Consider the following 22,165-nt stretch of genomic DNA (forward strand, 5'->3'; position numbering starts at 1 on the left):
AGAAGTTCTTTATTGTGAACGTGGTGAGGCACTGGAACAGGTTGCCTAAAGAAGTGGTAAATGCTCCATCCCCGGCAGCATTCAAGTTGAGGTTGGACAGAGCCTTGGGTGACATGGCTTAGTGTGAGGTGTCCCTGCCCATGGCAGGGGGGTTGGAACTTGATGATCTTAAGGTCCTTTCCACCCCTAACTATTCTATGATTTTATTTAACCACCCAGAATGTGTTCATGAGCCTTGAGCTTCAAGTGACTTGCCCCTCCAAAGTGATAAAGCAAGTCCTTTGTCCCTCCTCCTCAGACAAGCAACTATTAGGAAGAAAAGGATCTTTAGAAGGGAAAGGGTACATCAAAACAAGTTAAAGGATTCAGGCAAAATGTGGAGAAAGGAGAATATTTCCTTATGTGAATAAGTTTTTTAAAAATAGTGTCTGAAGTACAGACAAGGAGATAGGGAGCGGGTAAATTTTGTTCAAAATAGCTTTGTATCATAAAAGCTGATAACATTGTACAGTTTAATACTCACTGTAAAAGCAATTTTTCAGTTACTTAAAATGTCACTAAGGCAGAGCAAATTATAAGCCAGTGCTTCCTGCAAATGTGTTGACACAATTCATTAAGTCAGTCATTCTTCTTGACAGCTTTTCAATATACTCCTAGAACGTGACTCTCTAAGTGTACTCAGTGGATGATGTACAGTAGCATTTGCATGTTACTCTTACCCATTCCAACTTGAGTATTTTAGCCTCATATTTTTTTCTGTGCCTTAAATTCCCATGCAGTTCATTGAACTTAGTCAGCTGATTTCTTTCCTTCTCAAAGGTCATATGTTTGTATTCTTTGTATTTACTCTCATAATCTTATCTTTGAAGAGACAAGCCGATTTAAGTCAATTTGCTTGCTGTTATAGGAAGGGGTTTGCTTACTATTGCAGAGAAAACATGGAACCTTGGCAAAATAAAATAGCTAATACCTCTTTAATTTTTTTTCCTTGAAAGCTTTTCAGTAGGACACACCTAGAATAACATGCCAGTTTCCAGGACTGGACTGCATCTGGTGAGGTGCTTTCCTTGAGGGTTTTGGAGGCTTGCACCTCCCCAGTGTCTGGGAAAGCAGAGAGCATCCATCACTCCATGATGCTACATCTATTCTGTGTATTTAAAATAATGCTGCATGAAGGTAGGAGTTGATTCTTCCAAGTTTACATCCTGCTTTTGTCTTCAGTGACCCTATTTACAAATTCTAATATGCTGTTCCAGACGGCATACAAAAATGAAACATACAAAATGACCGGGTGGCAAGAATAACAAGCTGACATTTGTTCTCCCTTAATTGCTCCAGAATATTACTTTTTCACCTTCCATTAGGCTTCAATAAATATCATCAAATTAGTTTTCTCTGGGTTTAGTAACATCCTGTCCTTTGAGTAATTTAGGCTCTCTTCATATTTCTGTATACCTCTGACTCTGTGCTAAAGCCCTTGTTCTTCCTTCTTCATGCACTTATTGAAGTTAAGCTATTTTTTTTACACCTGATAATGTACTTTATTTGCAAATCTCTTCTTTGATATTTCATTTTTGTTATATAAAAATGTTCCAGATTTAAAAAAAAAAAAAAAATAGGCAAGGGAAGGGAAACGTTTTCTTCTAATTTATTTTCCTCTCAAAAAATAATTAACTTTTTAAATTTTTTTCCCCTCCTCCAGAAATAATGTTAGTCACATATCTTATGCATTTGTGATTCATACTTAGAGTAGATTATTACAGAGGGTATTGGTATCCAGTCTTTGTTCCTGTGTTAGTGAAGTAAGGTAAGACAGCCATCATCAGAGCTAGCTAAGAAATAAGGCCCCAGCACACGTTGACTTCCTGAGGCCAGACTGTACCTATTAAAAGTGTCTGTGTTGAAAGAACTTTGACTAAACCCTGAATCCTTCCTCCCTCTCCAGAGGACTTAATGCTTGCAGTCTGTTGACACAGCAGGTCTTCACTAACTTGGAGCACTCTGACTGAAATGGGTCAAGAAATGCAGCACAGGAACTTCACCAGTGAAGGAGAAAGCATTGTCAGTCCGGCATGGTAACTCTTTCCCACACACAGCCACCTCTAGAAAACATCTTAGCATAATAGCTTTAAGGTACTGCTACACTCCACTTCTCAAACAATTTCACTTTGGATGCATGGCAGGAAAGTAACACAACAGGAGTATACAAGGTAATAAATAAATAGATATATTTTCTTGCTTTTTTTCCTTTTTTATCATACCCATTTTTGTCCTTTCTTGCGTGCACCAATCTGTCTTCATAAACTGTTGTTTTCATTTGCCTGATGTAATTTTTTTTTCTTTCCTTCTGTTTTCTTTTCCTGGAAACAAATATAAGACCGGTGAGGACCTGCTGTTGGGGACAATAAATAAAGTATAGGTATATGCTTCTTTTGCCTTGGGGAAATATGTTGTCAAAATGTTTAGAATATTTATCAGAGGTTGGTTAGAATTCCGTGGACAAATATTACTGAAACCTCAATTTTTATTCCCAGCATGTACTGTTCAGCAAATAACACTCTTGTCCAACTTCTAGCAAAGATGTTGCAGCTGCAGTTTTCTTTTCTGTCTTTTCTCATCTTTGTGAAAATAAATCATCACCAGTCTGTAGCAGTAAAGCTGAGAGGTAACCGTTCCCATCTTTGGCATTTCTTATCATTGTCAAAATAAATACTTGCATCTGTGCAACTTAAATGTGAAATCATGTCTTCTCTTTTTGGAACTAGCAAATACTAACAGCAAGCTGACATATGAAAAGAAAACAAACAATTAAAGTGAAATTTATGCTAAAAAATCTGTATTGCTCAGAAAAACAGAGCCCTGAAAATTCAGTCTGAACCTTTACAAACGAGGTTATGATAAAAGTGACTGTGACATTTACGTTACTGAGACAGACAGCATCACTCCCTAAAAGTGTTAAATGCCAAACTAAATCTAAGAGTTGCTACCAAGGGCTGCCCTATTGGTAGGATTCCTGAGTGCAAATTTCTGAAAGAATTGACTTGAGATCTATGTGTATTGAGAAAGAAAACACCTAGAGAGAGGAGATCTGGCTCCATCATGAGATCTTCAGTATACTGATGAAACAAATCACAGTAGAAGCTTGTGGCTTAACAGTGAGGACCACAAAGACATTTTAAGTAGGTCAGTGGGGCTGGCCTGAACAAAAGCAGTAAGATTTGAGTTATTCATGCAGGATATGAGATTGCACACTGGTCTGAGTACGTGTCATGATACCTGATGCCGAAAGTGCTTCATACTCAGATTCTTACACCATTACAGCAAACAGGGTTGTGCAGATGTTATGCATGAAGATCTGTTTAAATGTTCTCCATTTTAAGTGCCTTGAGGAAAGGTTTGTTTTGTTTGTATATTACCAGACATAAAAGCTGCTTAATCCTGTTTGATGACTCTGAAGCTGCTGCAGCACGGCCATTCAAAAATAACTGGTGCATGTTTATGGACTGCTTCTTACATTCATTAAGAGAAATTATGTTCCATCATATGCTCAGCCAAAGAAAACCTGGAATCGTATCTTCAGCTCTTCCGTTTTCACCCACATCAAAGAAAAGCTTGACAATACCATTCAGGCTATGCTGATTGTTTGAAGCAGAGAAGCAGTGCTGGCTGATCTAATATAATAGGCAAGTCCCTTACAGATGCGGATAGGCCAAACCAGAGCTCCTTTACTGAAATATCTTGACCCAATATTGTCAAGAACAAAATGCTCCCATAGGTGTAGCAAGAACAAAGGACCCTGACTCCTAATCCAGTCTCTGCAGCCCAGAACTAGCTTCTCTATTACCACTATCCCAGGTCTTTGTAACTCATCAGACAGCAAGGCTAGAAACCTGCCCACAGGGCACTATTGATCCTTTGTCATCGTTTGCAAACCACTGGATCTCTGGTAGAAATGAACCATAAGTCCCCAGGCACAGTTGGCAGAAGCTGCACGAAGGACAGATCCTGTAAGCAGGGACGTACCAATAACACGGAATTGGCAGCATTGATGCATTGGCCTTGGTTAGAAGCAGTTTTGCCTCAGTAAGAGTTTGGAGCTCCAGATCGCACAGATTTCCCTTCATGAACATTTAGAACATTCTGAAGAAGGAGAAATCTGAGGATCCCCAGCGCAGCTGAGGCCCTGGAGTTGGATGGGAATTACAGACCTGCTGTCTGCAACTGCTGCTGAACAAAAAACCCCTAGTGGTAATTACCACCTGTATTTTACATATTTTGTGCTATTAATCAATGGTAGAAAGAGATATTTGTGTGCTTTTTGTAACAGCGGTACACAGTGAATGTGTGTTTGCTTACTAGCATATTACAATTCCTCAATCCTTTTGCAGTTTAAGGGGTATCTCTTGACATGGGAGCTTGGGGCTTTAGTTCACATTTTTTTAGGTAACAAAGGAAAGAGAAGACCTTTCAATAACCAGAGATGATTCGGATTTTATTCTGGCAGCGTTGAGATGGAGCTCCACTCTAACTTGTCACACTTCAGACGAGCGAGGTAACTGCTCCACCTGGTGGGGACGAAGAGAGCGGTGCGCCTCTGCCTGCTCTGCTTCGCTGTTTAGAGAAGCAAGAACCAGGTCCCGTCTCCTTCGGAGCCAAGCGTGGTCTTCCTCAGAGCCAGGGTTGATTTTCAGGGCTCCGCCTGAGATCTGACACATTCCCCACACGGGCTTTCCCCTGGGTTATGGCGACCCTTTGGTAGAGCACCTCCGATCGAGCAGTACAGCGAAGACGTGAAACATCCTCTCCCTTCGCTGCTGCGGTTTTGTGATCGCAGCCAGCGAACACCGCAGGACAAACTGCCGCTCTGCCGACGGGAGCAGGAAGCTTCGTGCCCGGGTAGGGCAGGGCACGGCCGGGCCGGGCCTACAAGTCCCAGGCTGACGCGGGCCGCTGGGGGCGGTGCCGGGAGTAGCGGCCCGCCTTTCCACAGCGCTCAGCATGGCTGGCTTCGCCGACTTGAACCTCCCGCAGGGGTCGGACAAGAAGTCTCTGCACGGTCTGCTGGAGACCGCAGCACACTGTAAGTCCCTGCTCGGGCACGGCGGGAGCGGGGAGGGCGGCAGCGGCGGTGGGGCCTGGGCTCTGGCTCGGGATGCGATTCAGAGCCGGGTGGGCCTGAGCTGGGCCCAGCCAGGAGGGCGGCGCGGCAAGAGCGACAGCTCCGGCACGCTCGTGTGAGCACGGCGTGAGTCTCCGGGGTGAGTTTTCCCTCCCCGTGGGCTAAACCTGGTCTCCTGCTTCCCCGGCGGGTAGCGTTTCCCCTCGCTCTTCTCTGCTCCCCCCCTCAACTTGTGGTTTTCTGCAAGTGAAGTGATCAGGACTGAGGTCTTCCAGTGCCGAGTAGCGAGGAAAGCCGTGTAGTAGCCGTGTAGTTTACGTGTAGCGAGGACAGCCTTGCAGGCTCTGTCTCTGCCTTTATCCCAGTGTAATAACTGGTTTTCTTACCCGCATGGACACATCCTTCCACCTGTAGTTCATTATGGCCCAAGTCTTCTTTTTCTGCAGAAGTGCTGTACAGCCACATTCCGCCTGCCAAGCGTCTGGGGGGCGGTTTGACTTTCTCCGCTAGTCCCTGCCGAATGAGATCTATTCAGTCGGGTTTGTTCAGCATCACTTTGAATGCTCACCTTGCCTTCTGCTGTAGCTGTATTTCTCCCAGCTCTGCATTACCTGTACCTTTAACAACTGTCTTGAATATCCTTAACCATTTTCCCTAAAGGTATCAACAGGACCAAACGAGGGCAGAGTCTTTGGGAACTTTATTCCTAAGTATTCATATTCATAAAGCTCTGCCATTGAGTAAATGTTGTCAGGACTAGAACATATTAAAAGGCAAATAATTTTTTAAGGCACTTTTGGGGTGAATTAATCTTCAGAGAAAAATAATGTGAAAGGCAAATATGCATGTGATTATTAATTCTGCGACATTTAAGTAATGAGTGTTTCACACATTTTTGTTTGTTTGCATTAGTTTACTGTGTTTACTTTTTCAGTGGGATATTCTGTGGTTGCTCTGAATCATGTCATCGATTTTAAAGAAAAGAAACAGGTAATTTTTGTTAGGATTATTTGTTTTTAGTGTGTTTTATCTTGTAAACCTACATGCCTCAGTACATGTTCCCAGGTAGCCTTATCTGCAGAACGCATATCTAGATGCAAGTACAAATGTCTGAATTTATGACAGAACTCCTATTTTATAATTTAGTACAGTTGCCCCGGGCTAACTTTTAATATGGTCCATGTATTGTCCCTGGGATACAGTTTTGTTAGCATTGCAAATTTCTTTTTAGGATTGGAACACAGCTTTTGTTTATATTGTAAACTTAACCCCTGACATTTTGAGTAACTGTTTGTTCTCTTTTAAGGAAATCGTCAAGCCAGTATCTCCTTCAGAGTTGTTTCCATCTTTGCCTGTTGTGCAAGTATGTCTAGTTACATTCTATCTATGCATTGTCACTCTGGGTTATGATTTTTACTTTGGTGTGTTTGTATATGTGATTTTGTGTATTACATGTTAAGCAAAAAAGATAAATTTGTCCATTGGTTGATCGTTAAAACTCCCGGCATTAGAAGAACAGTACACTGGTATTAGAGTAGGTGCTATTCATTATATTTAACATTATTTTAACAGTTGCTTTGTGTGAATTTTGAACCTTCTTGTAGTTGAATAATGACACTGTAATTCTTGAAAATTGAGTTTTGACAGTCACTTCCTGGCTTTGATGGAGCATCATTTGGATATAATGAACCGAGTCTCTATTTCAGATCACTTATGTATTTTAATTCAGGAACTGCTTTTGCACACAGTTGTGGCCTGCCTGGGGAGCCATAGCAGTATTAAAACATACTCAGGTTTTCTGCATGATTTTATGCCTTCTGTCCTTCCACCCTTCTTCAGAAAAACATAGTAAGCCCTTCTCTATAAAGGGCATGTATAATATCAAATAGATCAATTTAAAATTGGAAAGTATAACTTCAAACTTCAGAAAATTAACAAAGGAATGAATATGAGCAAGGCACCATTTTCTTTTATAGTTTTCAGAGTAAAAGTCACCACATATTTTTGCTTTGAAACTTTTTAAGGTCTTTTGTATTATTTTTTATAGGGGACATCTAAAAGAATTAAAGTTTTAACACGGCTAACACTTATTATTTCTGATCCTTCCCACTGTAATCTATTGGTAAGTATGTTTAGTACATCTGTTTTCCAATTTTTATTTCCTTTTCTCAATGAATGAATTAAACTTTGGAAATTGTATGGGGAGAACTTTGTGGATTTTGTAGGACACTCAGCATTGGTTTCTTATACGACATTTTCAGCAAATAACGTGATCATGAAGAGATGCAGACTTACAAGACTGGATATGGTTTCTATCGATCATTTGTCAGTGTGGGACAACAGTTTTGTTATTCTTTTTTCTTTGATTTCTGGACTTCTGCATGTAAATCAGAAGGCTGTGAGCAAGCCCTGTATCTATTTTTGTTTTAATGCTACATGATCAAAGCAAAAAGTGTAAGTGCCTTACTAGGTGGGTGGTATAAGCCTCAAAATGAGAATGAATGACTTCGCAGTATGGCTCACATCAGAGACTTACTATGTAACTGAATGATTATTTGCTTTGTTTTAGTACTGAAAGTGAAAAGGGGATTTTTTCTTTTCTCATTATTTTAGTAATAATCATTGTGCATAGCTTTGGCATCTGCCAGAATTCAAGATAGTACTTGCTCTGACCTTTTGTAGAGATCAACATCTCCAAATATAAGGTTATATGACATCATAGCAGTATTTCCGAAGACTGAGAAACTGTTCCACGTAAGTGAAGTCATCTGATTGGTAATGCTCACTGGGTAACTCATAGTGCCTTGGGCTAGTTTGAGTACATGCTTTGTTTTGATTTTATTTGCCATTTTATACAGGTCTGCATGTCATGGAGCTAATTAAGCAACACAGGCTGCCTGGTCAGTTGATAAGATGAGAAGGTTGGGAGGGATTGCAGGAGACTGCAAAGCTTTGAGGTGACTGGTTACAGTCTGAAATACCTACCTATGAATGGACTTGTAGACCCCTGCACTGTGGTTTTGTTTGTGTGTATTGTACTCTACTGAGTACTTCTCTAGTGAGGAGGAAAAACATCCTTTTTTTCTTATATATATCTGCACACACACATACTATCAGCATGTACAAAACTTCAGTTTCGAACTTTAACTTTTCAATCTCTGACAGGTTTCTCAAAATGCGTTTGCTATCTTCTGGTCTCTGAAATGCCAGGGAAAGTGGAAGGATTTTAAAGTGGAATTAACGTGGTTCTGAGAGTTGGCTTCTTCCTTTTAGCCTTAGGACTTGGCTTGGAAGTTTGTCCAAATGAATAGCTGATCTTTTTTTCTTTAAATTTTCCTTTTATTTTGTTATTTTAAATCAAAAGAGGAGCAAGAGCTTATGAGACGGAGTTAGTTCCAGCTGTCACAGCATCTTACGAACAGATAAAATTTCCAAATGTAAACATGCCCAGTTGAACATAATGGCCCTTATTCCGTTGCTAGACTGAGATTTCTGGTTTTATTTTGAGTGTTTTGGATTATCAGGTTGAGTGGGAGATGCTTCACCACTATCTCTTCATGATGTGTTTGTTACTTTGCCTACTGGGAAAACCATTGAAGCGGTATGAAAGTAGAGCAGTCTCAGGGGAAATACTTGAAGGGCAGATGGTCAGTTTCTCACTCAGATTTATCCTGGCTGTTCAGCACAAACTTGCAACTGAAAACTGCCTCCACAAAATTTGTGAGCTGTTGAAGGTTTTGCTATATCAGCAGTATATAAAATTTCAATATGTAAATTCCAGTATAAAATTCCACTAGCTAGGGTAGACTGACCTCAAGTTTGGCTTGTTGGATGATAGGTGTTCGTTATCTCCATGTCTCTTATATTTTTAACTAAATTTTTCTAAGATACTTGCTAACAGCTGATGTGAGTGGTCTGATCAAGTCAAGCATCTGGAAGCAAGTTGTCTTTTTGTCAGAATGCTTTTCTTACAAGACCCTAAACTCTGACTTCTGACCTATTGCAAGCTCAGCAATAATAACATCAACTTTGAAGTGGAAGTGGAAACTTCCTGTCTCTGTTAGCCTTGGCAGGCAGCATTCAGGCATGCAATTTAAAGCAGAGTGAAGAAGACGCAGGATCACTGAAAGAAACATGAATCTCTTAGCAAAATTTACTTTCAAAGAGATCTTGTCAGTATAAAACTGAGCCTGTTGGTAGTGTTTTCAAAGTAAGTTAAAGCTACTTTTTAGTACTGCTGAGTACCTGCTTTGACACATTAAAATTCTATTCTTCTGTTTCCTCTACTTTTTGAAAAATAAAGTTCAAAGCAAGAGGCTGTAAAATAAAGTGAACTTTAAATCATCTTTCAGTAGAAGAATTTGAACATTAATTATAATAGTTAACAGCTTAATGAAACTAGTTTATGACTGCTTTTATTTCCCTTGTAAGATTTTAGGACTGTTGGGGATGTGAAAGAGGTGAATAGTTGTGAAATACTTTTTAAGGCCACTCTTCACCTCTTTCTTTTCATCTCTGGGAACAGTGTGATACGTACTGAAAGATGTGCTTCAGTTCTCCAAATAATTTATATCCTCAGGGGTATGAGTAAGCTGTGTTTGCCAAGATAATTGTAGAACATGTTTCTTTAAGTCTCCCATGAGGATTGTTTCGGGCTGCAACAGGAATGCCCACTCCTTGCCAGTAATGCTTTTCAAAAATTCTGCTTTTTAAGATTTCTGACTGTTTTAATGATATTAGTTCTGCCCGCTGTTTGCAAGCAATTAGCAAGTCACCCGTATCTAAAAAGCCTGCACATACAACTCTGAGGATGTAGTGCAAAGCCAAAATTCAGTGTTTATTCCTAAAACATTTGCCCAAACTTTCTTCAGGCCGTCCAAGCAGTAGCAATTTGTTTATTCCTGGCTATCTGAAGTCTCCCAGCAGATGGAGCTCTTGATTGCGGTGTGGCCAGGCAGGCGCTCGGCTGTGCGGCTGCTGCGGATCATTCTCTGAAGTTTCCTATGAAGTTTTGCACTTGAGATCCTTTCAGCAGGCAGGGTAGCCTTAACGTGCCTGTGTGTGTGACTTGTCCAGGATCCAAAGCTAGGCTGAACACTGGAGTGTTTGGAGAAATCTCCTCTCAAATTTTCCGTGCAATGAAGGAATTCCTCCTTATGGGAAATATGACTTAATTTTGGTTTTCCTTGGTGGTGGCTTCTGAAATGTTCCTGTCACTGGAGTCCTGTAGATATCCTGGCATTTGATTCCCTCCCTTTCCCACTGTGCTAATTTAAAAAAATGGAAATGAGTTTTCCAGTGTTTCTGGAGCTGATTAGGAACACTTGTTTTCTCGTCACATAGGGCAACTTGTATGTTTTGATTTGTATTCTTGCTTTCCTTCATTTTCAGCTTTCTCTCTTTGTAAATTTCTATGGCCTTACTGACATGTTTTTTAAGACATGATTCAGAGCTATTCGCTCTGTGCATTTTCCCATGAATCCCCTCTGTCTAGGTAGTAGTTTGTATTCTGCATAAGAAAAGGAGTAAAACTGGCCGTAGTAGTGCTAAACTTGCGCATGCAAGTCTAATTCAATGGAATAGATTCCAACTGTGTTCTGTCTAACAGAGTTGGTAAAGGTAGGGCATGAAAATAAATTTTAGTCTGAAGGGTAGAGACACTTTAACATAAAAAAACCTTGTGGTTTTCTGGATCTTTGAATTGCCTGCACATGTGCTGTGGCCCTTCTGTCTAAGAGGAGTGCTGTCAGCTAAGAAGCATTCCTAAAGCTGGGCATTTGCTCTCATCCCCATCCAAAGTTCATGTGAACAAACTGGTAGAAGGCTAGTCTGCAAAGCAACAGCTTGCCTTGCATTAGAACAGCCGTGGGACTCCCCGCAATGCCTATTGCTTTTGTGCTGGTGCATGGAGGGTTGAATGGCTGGCACCTGGCTCAGGTGTATTTGGAGCAGTTGCTGGCAGGTTTCTGGATGCACAGCTCCCCTGTGCATTAAAATTCCTTTTCAACTTCTTCAGGCTTTTTTATCTTCTTTGTTACAATGCTGCTTGCAGACATTAATCTGGTCTTGTGTAATCGTCTTGATGGCATAGGCGTATGTCTACATATCCTACATATCTTCTGTGCATGAGGTTATATGTAAATCACATGCTCACTTTTATGTGTATTTAATTTTCTCTGTATGTCAGTGTGGAGATTCTCTTCTCCACGCTTCTCTTTGTTCCTTCTATCTTTTAATACAGGCTGTAAATTGTGGTGAGTTCAAAGCTAAGCTTTTAAACTATAACACTTGATACCATCTTCAGACTCCTCCATCATCAGGAAGAGCTGTATGTTGCCCACCCAGCCAGGAAAGTGGGGCCCAGAACTGGGCATGGAGCACACCAGTTCTGCTTTTCTTTCAGTCTTTTCTTGGTTGCTTGTGGTAAAAGCAATCCCAAAACCAAACAGTTACTACACTGGATTTAGAGAGTGATGGAGTAAGAGGCAGTGCCTGGGCTGTTCCCTTTGCAAATAGGGGTTTTCCTTCATTACCTATGAGTTCTTTTGCCAAAAAAACAACACTGCATGTCCTAGTCAAAGAAAAAGTATTAAGTCTTGCCTTTGGGTTGGTCATTACATTACTGGAAAAGTAGTTCTGTGAGAGAAGGCTTGGGTTTTAAGCCCAAAATGCTCAAGCTTTGCACCTGTAGCCTTGCTGTTTTATTGGCAAACATGCAAGACAGAGTGCCTCTTCACTTTAAAACTGAACTCACCCTGGAGAGACATTTATTGCATTAAGAGATGAAGGAGAATACTAGTGCATCTAAAGTTGGTTCTGTGGTTTTTTTGGCATATCTAAAAATATGTTCCTATTTCTTTGCTGCAGATCGCTTGTACAACTCTAGACGTGGATCTGGTATGCATAAATGTAACAGAAAAACTGCCATTCTACTTCCGAAGGCCCCCTGTGAATATGGTAAATTTACATCTAAATTGTTTTCTTGCTGTTAAATTCTGTATTTAATGTCAGTCTGAGTTTAATTCCCTACCATTTTCCTCCCACCATTCCCATCCACATGGTTCTTTTATTTTCTTCCATAATGTATAGTGTTGTTTCAGATGTCCTTCACTTCAAGGCCTCCACTGCAGCATTTAATACACACTGATGTATGTTATTTCTTTTTCTTCTCCCTGTTCCGCACTTAAGAAGGCAGAAGTGGTGTTTCCAAGGAGTGGAAACAGAGCCTTAAGGCCACTAGTATGCTAAGCAGTGAAACATGGTGTGATTGCTGACTAAGCTGCTTCCCATACCAGAAGTGGTACAGTTGTGTCAGAATAGATAAATAGCCTGTGATTTAAAAGATAGGAGAATGTGAATGACAGTATTAATTTGGGACAGGGATCCTGTGCAGTTATTTGGAAGAAAACTGTATTGCATCCATATTTAGACAAAAAAATGTCTTGGCAGATGAACCAAATGTGGAATTGGTAAATATCTGCTGTTGGACACTAGAAGACTATCAGCATGGATCAAATATTTTGTTAATACAGTTTTGCCTACTGTTGGTAGTTTGCCAGAAAGCTTAATCCAAACATGCTCTTCAGTGAACTAGTCTTTGCCTCCGAGTGTATGTCAGGGTTCATTCCATGTGGGCATTCTTGGCTGGTGTAGTCCTTAGTGCTAAAAAAAAATACAAATTTGGAATTGGCTAGAAACCCTACTTCCTTTTCTATAGAAAGTTTGTTCAAGAATTAAAATCAAAGATTAACTAGAAATTATTCTGAAACAGAGCAAAAGTATACTTTGGAATTCACTATAGGCTGGGAATTTTAACATTCCACTTGAAGTAACAATTTTATATGAAATGTTGCTTGAAAGTAACCTAGCTGCCTAAAACTCCAGCAGCTGACCTGGCTCCAGCAAGACCAAGGGTAGCTCTTGGAGCCCTGTGTTAGGAGACATCTTCCTTACAAGCTAGTTCTCATTTTCCACATTCCCAGCTTCAAGGCAGTCTGTCTGTCAGACTGGTTTTGTGCATCCTGGGGCAGACAGTTTTGGTTGTTGTGGTGCCAGACAGACAGATTGGCAGGCAGCTGAAGCAGTGGGGATGAGGTTAAAACTCTGCTTGACTGGAAATTGGTGTATTGCCATCACCTGTTTTGGTTTTGATAAATTCAGGCTTCTCTTCTTGTTTGCAGATGTTGGACTAGTTCTGTTTGAAACATTTCACGTGTACATAGCTTCTGTTGTGCTAGCAGGCAGAGGTCATGCATGGATAGAAGCTGGATTAATTCCATCTGTATTCAGTTACTGGACTCTTTTATACTAGCATTGCAGCATTTCTTGATAACATAAGTATGAAGCATAGAGTAAAATTTCAGGCAAATGTAGTTTAGGCCATGGAACAAAGAACTAGCTTTAAATTGTGTCTTTATCACTAACCCACCGTGTCCTGTAACAAGTTGATACGCCTTTCCCTGTGTATTTGCAAAAACAGGAATACTAGGTTTTTGATGAGGTACTTTAACAGATGGCAAAAGATTTTAAAGCAACTGAAAATATAATCAGTATTGCTATTTGAAACTTCTCCTGTGACTCACTGTTATTTAACATTGTCACAAATATCAGTATCGCTGCTTTTGTGCAAGGACAAGTTCCTCACCTGCAAGTCATGGGTACTGTTGGAACCAATGGGCTTCCTAACAGCAGGCTGCGTGGCTAGAGGAGAGTCGTCAAAATTTCAAGGCTTGTTTCTGACCAGAAGTAGCTAACTTTCTCCTCAACTCTTATGATAGTGGAAAGCCAGTTACAACTGATAAATGGCTGGTATTTCTTTGTTTGTTAAACCTCATTTATCTGTCATCCCAAGATTCAAGTACACTTATCTGGTGTACAGTGAAACCTGCTGCCTGCCCCTTGCATGCTATGCTGTGCTCTTGCTGGAACAATTCCATCTTACTTTTTTCGTATGGAGTACAGTTAAACTGAGAATAAGCAATATCAATAATAGACAGCAGTTGTTAGATTGTTATGCTTCTCTGCTTTTGATTTTTGATCACTCTCTTTCATGTGAAGGCAATAGATCGAGGCATTTACTTTGAACTTCTTTATACGCCTGCCATCAAAGACTCCACAATGAGAAGATACACAATTTCAAATGCGATCAGCCTGATGCAGATCTGCAAAGGAAAGGTAAGCTCTCAATGTGAAAGCAAGCTAATTAATTCACTTCAAATTCTTCTGGAGTTGGACAGACTGAACCATTTTAAATGAGTTTGATGCTGGGGTTTTTGAAGCTGTGACTGAATCTTTGCCTGCTAATACAAGGACACAATTATTCTAGCTCCAGATACTTTCAGCCATGCACCACTGCATGATTTCTTCTTAAGTTGTCAAACTGTTAGATTCTTTTTTCAGAACAGTCTATCTGTTGTTGTTCAACGTATGCATTATTCAAAACAAAAGGGGAAAAAATGTCAAGACCTAAGGTTTCATTGGAACTGAAACCCATGCATCTCTTCCTTTAAAATACGTTTCTTATTTCTAATTGACCAAAAGCACTTATTTAATAGTGTACCTTCAATATGGGGGAGTAGAAAATAATAATAAAAAGAAGTAGAAATCTTGTTTTGTTAAACAGTTAGTAAATTAATAGTAAAGGTATTTTACTATTAAATAGTATTTTTAATAGTAAAAATAGCTGCATTCTTCCTTGCTACTGAAACCCAAGGAAGAACTAATGCTTGCAGCTGAGATGCCTGTAATGAATTGCTTTCATGGCTCACCTCCTCCCAGCTGCCAGCCTGAGCTGCCTATCATGCTGGGTCCTTTCAGGCCATGTTTTGGGTTTTTTTAACAGGGAAGTGAATCGTAATACATATCCAAGTTAAAAGAAATTATAGCTCCCACCACCTTTATTGGAAGTAATGGCCTTTGCTGCAGCTGGGTAGTCCAGAAAAGCCAAAATAGGCATTACTGTGCAAATCTAGTCTTAAGTGGGATATATAGCTAGGAAGGCAAATGAAAAGCAGATCTGTTGTTACCTTAGTTCTCTTCAGGCGTAGCAGCCTCTTTTATAGGACAGCAGAGTGGGTCAGACAAATTCCCTTGGTGCTACAGAAGGTATTTTCATGGCCTTTCCTCAGAGGTTCAACTCTGGGAGCTAATTGCGCAGGTACTGACTTGGGGATGAGATACCTACACACAAGCTCCCTTTTCTCTGCGATTCATTTTTTGCCAGTTTCCTTTTTCCTGTGTGCAGCTAAAAATGTGGTTCTCATGATTATTGAAGAGGATCAGTTGAGTTGCCATCATGAATGCAGCAAGTGAGACATGTGGTGCTCAGTCTGCACAGTGCCCTTTCTTTCTGTATCTGACAATCTAGTGCATCGTCTGTGCCTGCAAGGTAAATTAGCTGGACATGACAAGTTGCTGTTAGGCACTGGTAGTGCTGGGAGGGAACTGCTAGCTTGTCTTTACTTTTCACCATTATTCTTGCCTTCAGGCTCGGTACCTGGTGGGCCTGCAGAGGTGGTTATTAGCTCTCACTGGCAGGTTGTCTCCATCAGTTATTGAAAGACCTTTTTTTAACGAGACAAGAGATGGCTGGCCCATAGTCTGCACTGGCATCTGACATGCAGCCCTTGCCTTCTGTAACCTGTAGTTGCTGAACTTGTACCAGCTTCTGGATCCTTTTGTTCCTCCTCTCTTGTAGCAGGGCAAAGAAATTTCCAGAAATTTACTCATATCTTTGGAGCTGGAATTGAGCAGAATCCTTCAAACATGCTAAAATGTGCAGGCAGTGAGGGAAGAACTCACGTGCATTACCAGAGAGAAGGTGTGCATAGCCACAGTCCATCACCTCGCATGTTTGGGTAACTGAGTGTAGGTGCTATGCCTGAAGCAGTGTGCTGAAAGTTATTGTCTCCTTTACCTGGGGAGATAATGTTTTGCCTTTGAGTTCTTCCCTTCAGCCCTTCACTTGGATTTGCCTTTGCTTGCCTATCATTCACTTGCTAGCAGTGCTTTTCTTGTCTGCTCTTGCCTCTTCCCATCTTACCTATCCCATAATGAAGGCCTTTGAACCAGGTGGAGCATATCTCCAATGTGCAGCAGTGAACTACAATCCTGTGTTGGTTGAAGATGTCTTGCACAGCTGTTCTGGGAGCTTCTCTGAGCCTGGGAGGCAGGCATCGGTTGCTACAGCTCAGAGCAGGAGACTTGAATTTTCACAGCAAACTGTAGCAGTCAGCACCACTGAAGCACAAAAGCACCCTGGGGATCCATAGTGCATGCAGGTGAACTATGCAGAAAGAAATGTCTTAGGCTCCCTCATGATGTGTGCTTTTAAGTCACTTTGTGGGTATTGCTTCTGCTTCTGGCTTTCCTTATGCTAAGGCAGAGTGGTCTCTCCCATACTTTCCTCCTTAGCACATGAAACCCTGGGCACAATATGAACATACAGTCACTTCCACGCAAATAGCTGTTTTATATGTTGAGTTCCAGCTGCATACAGTGTTTTCTTCCAGTGTCTGCCCTGCTGTCTGTGCTGGGGAGGTGGCAGGACAAGCAAAGCAATTCAAGGAAGGGATCAAAATCCCCACCTTGTAACCGGGAGTGGTGTGATGTGTTGGTGGTACTGACGTCAGAGAGGGAGAGTCTTTCACTGCCTCAGTACAATTGCTCATTCCCACCCACTCAAGCAGGAATTCCCAAAGCCTTTCATTCAGTATAATAAAATGTGCAAGGGTGGTTTTTTTTTTGCTGTTTAAAGGTTTCCACCTGTGCAAAACAGCCACTCACTGAGTGAGCATCCTTGGGGGTTTAATAACAGGAGAGCACTGGCAGCTAAGCTGTGGTACCTGCCAGCCCCCAAGCAGTCGGTTTCTGCAGAAACCCTATGAGGGAAAAGGATGTGTCTCCGCCTGGTGATTTTCCTGGGGGTGCCAGTGTTGACGGAAGTGAGTGTATGGCATGAACTAGCAGCCACTAGCTTCAGACACCAGTGTGAGTTCAGTTAAAGCCAGAATGAATGCTGAGGTTAGGATGAGTTGTACTGCAGCACAGACTAGACTGAAAATTTGGGAGCACCAAACTGTCAAAAGGCACTACCCTGTAAGCTGCTGCTGGGGGATCCTGAACTCCACTTCTAAGTCTTCTTCTGTTACAGCTCAGGCTGAGTTGTCATTTGTGTGAGGCCTTTTTCAGCTAGTGTAGATAAAGGGGGCACTTAACACTGTGTCCCATCACTCTGATTTTTGTATTGCTTAATCTATTACCTCTGAAAGGTGCGGTACTTGTTCATCTCACATCTGTCTGTGCAAGTGTAACTGCAAGGGGGGTCTTGTCCCTGTGCCCCTCTCTCTGTAGGGGCCAAGGGGATGACTGAGGTTTATTGATGTCCCCAAATTAAGATCCACACCTTGCTCCAATTCACTACCTCTGAGGGCATCAGATACTCTGATGTTTAATTGGGTTCTGAGCCTGAATTTAGGTAATGCTCATAAAGTCTTTGCTGCTTGCTGAGTTGTTTGGTTTTTTTTCATTTCTTGATGCTGCCTGACAGATGAATGTTTGTTCTCCTTTGTTTTCCAGAATATTGTCATATCTAGTGCAGCTGAAAGGGTAAGTCCCAGATTATTTTTTTGTAAGTCAGAACAAGTTGAGGATTTATCTGTGCCTGAAAATAGAGCTCTAATTGCATATTAAACATTAAAATAAATTGTAATTTTAAATATTATTTTCATCTTGTGGGTGGTTCTTTAATCAGTGTTTTGCCAAATAATTGTATTGTGGGTTTGGGGTTTTTTCTGTTGGCTGGGTGGGGTTTTCTTTGCTGCTGTGGTATTTTCCATGACAGTTTTCTCCCAGATGAAGACAGTGTTTTCCAAAACAGTAGTATTTGCTTGATTTCCTAGTGCATCTTCAGCAGCTTGTTTTTATGTAGTATTTAATCTTGCCTTCCTTATATCCCTGTCCTGCTGCTAACACTGTGTCAGCCTGAGAGAGAGTGGATGCACATCTAGAATCATAGAATAGGTAGGGTTGGAAAGGACCTTGAGATCACCAAATTCCAATCCCCTGCCATGTCCAACCTTCTTTGTTTTGTTTTAGTCTCTAGAACTACGAGGTCCTTATGACGTGGCTAATCTGTATCCTTTTTTCAAGTAAAAGACAGCAGTTACTATTAACATGTTGAAAGTTCAAAGCACTTTTGAAATACTTCTATCCTTTGCACTCCTTGAACTTCACACAGTGATGATTGCTGATGACCAGTTCAATGAATTGAGACTGAGTGAGTGTAGGAAGAACAACATCTTGGTCTTGAGGTGGAATGAGCAGTCACTAAATAGTAATGTCTCTGTTCAGCTACAGGTATGTTTGATTGAGATATGTATCGATACTGTGTGGGTTTAAGTGAGGAAAGTCATAAAAAACATCAAAATCTATGGACACTGTGAACCAAACCAGAAATTACTACTGTGATCTCCAAGATGCCACATCTTTAGTAGAAGCTATAGAACTGAATTTATATTAAGAAAGATAAAGTTCCTATCAGAATGCTGGTTACTTCTGAATTTTCCAGTCCTTGTTTACCTGCACATATGTACCTAAGCAGTTATGTTCTAGAAACCAAGAAGAGTGTCTTTTCTCCCCTCTTTTAGGAATTCAGATGTATTTTTTACTATTCCCCCCTCTCTGGCCAACAAGCATGTATCTGGACTGTCCCTCAAAGGGAAGGAGCATGCTCTGAGTCATGAGAACCGTGTGGGAGGTTGTGTGGCCTGGAAAGATTTTATGCACAACATTTCCTTCCCTCTTAAAAAGAGCAGTCAGGCTCAACCCAAATTAACATACCTAATCTGGTGTCATCCTTGCTGAAGGTGGCTGGGAACTTTTCAGCGTAATGCTTTTGTATCAGACAGTGCCCTTCCCCCAAACCTGAACTTTTTAATGGGGTAACTTGTTTGCTTATTATTCACATAAAAATGTTCCCATGATGGCAGACCTTTATTTTCAAAAGTATGGCTCCTTGTCTGGAAAAAAGCAACACTGCCAGGAGCATTCCAGGAGGGCTGCTGGGGAACTACAGCTGGGAGAACTCAGTGCCTCAGTTCCCTGCCTCTGGGTAGCCTTATGCAAAATGTCACTTTGAGTTACAGCTTCGCTAATTCCCAGTTATTTGTGGAGTAAGCAAACCTACCATGCAGACGGACTTCCCTGTTTTGTTTGTTCCTTTCTGTGCATTTTGATCCTGAGCAAAGGTGACAGAGGTTTGCTGTTTGGCCTGTCAGAAGGTGAAGCCAAGGCAGCTGTATCTACCAACTGCAGGGCCACCATGCTTCATGGAGGTAAGTGAAAAGCACGTGCAAGCTTGTTTAAGTAATGTGCATTTGTTAAACTAAGTTCATGTTAATGCATATTTTCCAAAAGGCCTGAGACCTTATAGAGTAAGTCAGCTTGGGGTTTTAGCTCCCTTGTCCAACGCATGATGAAGAGCTTGTGTGGCAAGGGTGTTTTATTTTCCCTAGTTGCTGTGTTGGCAAACCAGTGGCTGAACTGATTGGGCTGTCTGTACTGGAGTACTTGCTTAACCACATTAACGAGTCATAAACTGTTTAGCCAAAACACAGATTTGCCTGTTGTGTTTCCTAGTGAAACTATCCCATCCCTTGTTTCAGAAAGGGCTGAATGCTGATCTTGCTAGCACCAGCAGAAAATGTGTCATGGACTTCGAGAAAATCAGGATGCATGTGTTTTGTGTTTACCCTCTTGCAGCATGATTGTGGAAACCGTTCCCATCTCTCTTTCTGATGCTTCATTATGTGGTCTGTTTTTCACTTGTTTTTCAGTCTGGACTATTTCAAACTTGATGCAAAATCAAATACCCTGAGTGCTTGCTGCTTAGGAAAAAAAAAGTTTCATATAGTATACAATGGCCTGAAGTGGTGTGCTGAAACAAACCTTGCTTCTTTACGCATTTGGCAGAGGCAGCTCGTGGTAGCTGTCCTCTGTTTGCCCATTGTTAATATTAAGAAAGTGGAAATTTAGCTTGTGGCCCCTTCACTGGAAATCAAAAGGTTTCCAGTTGTATTTTGTTCCCTGGTATCAGTGCAGCAGAGATGTAAAAGTTGATGTTCCAGCAATCAGCTTAGACCTTTGCTTTCCACCGTAGCACCAACTTCTTCATCCATGCCCTCCCTTTCACATGCTTAGTTACTGGTTCTCAGTCTTTCTTGATTTTTTTTTTTTTGTTGTTGTTGCTTATTCTGATGGCAGTTCAACTTTGTGGCTGAGTAGTTACATGTAGCTCTTTATGGCTGCCTCTGTCAAGGTTGGTTGGGTATGTATGATTTCTGGTCACCTTCCTAACAACTTGAGTTGCTCTAAGTTTCAAATGCACAGTAGGATTTGGCTTATATCACTTGTTTCAGTAGAGGGGAGCCTTGAACCTGCTGTAATTCACAGCAGGTAGCTTTGACCTCTTGGAGAGGGTGTTTCTGAGAATGGGGTCCTTCTCCAGCAGCTACTCCTCAGCACAGAGACAGTGTATGGGAAGAATTTTTGTCGAGTTTATGTGGAATTTCTCAAGACCATCATCTATCTTATCTGTTAAATTAAATAGCAAGTGCTGGTACCCTGTCCCCAGAGAATACTAACCCAGAATAAGTCAATACATTTTGGCAAGGTGCTTGCAGAGCTTCTTTGCTAACGGAGTATTTGTAGAGAATCTCTTCTACCTCAAATTTTATGGAGAAGCCTCCCACCACTAGTTACGAAATTGGATTGGGCTCACTAGGTTGTTTGGCAAACTTCTGAGGAGTTTGATAACATCACACAGTAGTACTTTATGGTGATGCTGAGGGTTCTGTAAATAAATATTCTTGAATACTATAAAGCTACTTACTTGGTATGTATAGGGGAGCCTCTGCCAACAGAGCTATGCCAGCATAGTCTGTTTAAGAATCCTGGCGTATGTGAATTTATTTTTTTTTTTAAGAACAGTATGTTTTGCTCAGAAATTGAACTGATTAAGCCTGGTTTCCTATGTTCTTGTGTGTCTGCAGCCCCTCAGCCCGACAGACCTCAGTTTTCACTTATGTTTGCTGTAATTCTACACCCACTGTTGGGTTTCCCCACTCCCTAGTGCAGCGGATCCCCGGCTCCTGCCTGTGAAGGTTGCTTACCTGCTGTGTGTGCTCTATGGCTGTTAAACATGTTGAACTGTGCTTTGGGGCATGGGCACCTGAAATAACTGCATTAAATGCATGTGTCATTTTATTTGAGGTACTACAGCTTCTGCTTGTATTATTCCAGAAACTCGGAAGAGTGCCTGTGGGATAGTGTACACAGTGAAGAAGCCTCGCAAGGTTGAGGAGGAAGAAACACTGCCAGCCTGCAAAAAAGCTAAGACTCAAGCTTGAGGACTGAATCAGTTGTCAACAAGAACCTCCATCCCATCTTTACCCAGTGTTGAGACTTCTTCCTCCCTCCAGCTACTCCCATTCCTCCCTTACTAATTTATTTAGCCTGGAGAAGAATTCTGGTGCTCAAGTGAGGAAAGCTGTGGGAATGAGGCTGCTGTATGGTAGTTCACCACACCTAAAAGGTCATGCTGGGCTTCTGGCCAAGGTCAGGAGACTCTCTCTCCACCCTGTCTTAGGTCTTCTGAAGATAGTGCAAACTCAACACGATATTTATAACAGAAATTTTCAGTTGTACAAGTGCATTCCTTTTTAATTAAAAATGTTTCTAAGAATGTATGCTTTGAAAGTATAGCTCATGGTTTCTCAAGTTTTAAACACATCTCTGTACTAAACCTTACAGCTACAAACAGTAGATGAAGTTTACCTTCAGGGGCCTGTGGAGAATAATTGTGCAGTAAAGGAAAAACAAAACACTGCTTCCCATTCTGTTTCGTGGCCAGTGGCTATAAAGAAGATCTTAGATTCTGTCACTTGCTAGGAGATACCTTGGATTTGTGTTACAGTAGGACTGACTAACCTGACCTGCCAGAGACACATCCCAAGGGCCATCCCTGTCTTGCAGCTCTTAAAACCACAG

The 22,165-nt window shown here is 41.2% G+C and overlaps 1 protein-coding gene across 1 annotated transcript; it reads left to right on the plus strand.

Annotated features, from left to right (window-relative positions):
• The first annotated feature begins 4,982 nt into the window (after positions 1 to 4,982).
• RPP30 (ribonuclease P/MRP subunit p30) lies at positions 4,983 to 21,860 on the plus strand. The gene is made up of 11 exons (XM_061348941.1): positions 4,983 to 5,080; positions 6,054 to 6,109; positions 6,426 to 6,482; positions 7,167 to 7,241; positions 7,802 to 7,873; positions 11,987 to 12,076; positions 14,177 to 14,293; positions 17,696 to 17,725; positions 18,215 to 18,252; positions 19,373 to 19,452; positions 21,419 to 21,860. The coding sequence occupies exons 1-11, from the start codon at positions 4,999 to 5,001 to the stop codon at positions 21,523 to 21,525; spliced, it is 804 nt and encodes a 267-aa protein (XP_061204925.1). The 5' UTR covers positions 4,983 to 4,998; the 3' UTR covers positions 21,526 to 21,860.
• The last annotated feature ends 305 nt before the right edge of the window (positions 21,861 to 22,165 follow it).

The sequence above is a fragment of the Neopsephotus bourkii genome, unplaced genomic scaffold (assembly GCF_033783945.1).
Source record: "Neopsephotus bourkii isolate Nb327-2 ecotype Australia unplaced genomic scaffold, CSIRO-AGI_Nbou_v1 NB_379, whole genome shotgun sequence".
NCBI classification, from domain to species: domain Eukaryota; kingdom Metazoa; phylum Chordata; class Aves; order Psittaciformes; family Psittacidae; genus Neopsephotus; species Neopsephotus bourkii.

Excerpts from the sequence above, each read along its gene's own strand:
- RPP30 (XM_061348941.1), top strand. The coding sequence starts at position 4,999 with ATGGCTGGCTTCGCCGACTTGAACCTCCCGCAGGGGTCGGACAAGAAG. Across the intron at positions 5,081-6,053 it reads GCTGGAGACCGCAGCACACT|TGGGATATTCTGTGGTTGCT; the intron begins GTAAGTCCCTGC and ends TTACTTTTTCAG. Across the intron at positions 14,294-17,695 it reads TGCAGATCTGCAAAGGAAAG|AATATTGTCATATCTAGTGC; the intron begins GTAAGCTCTCAA and ends TTTGTTTTCCAG.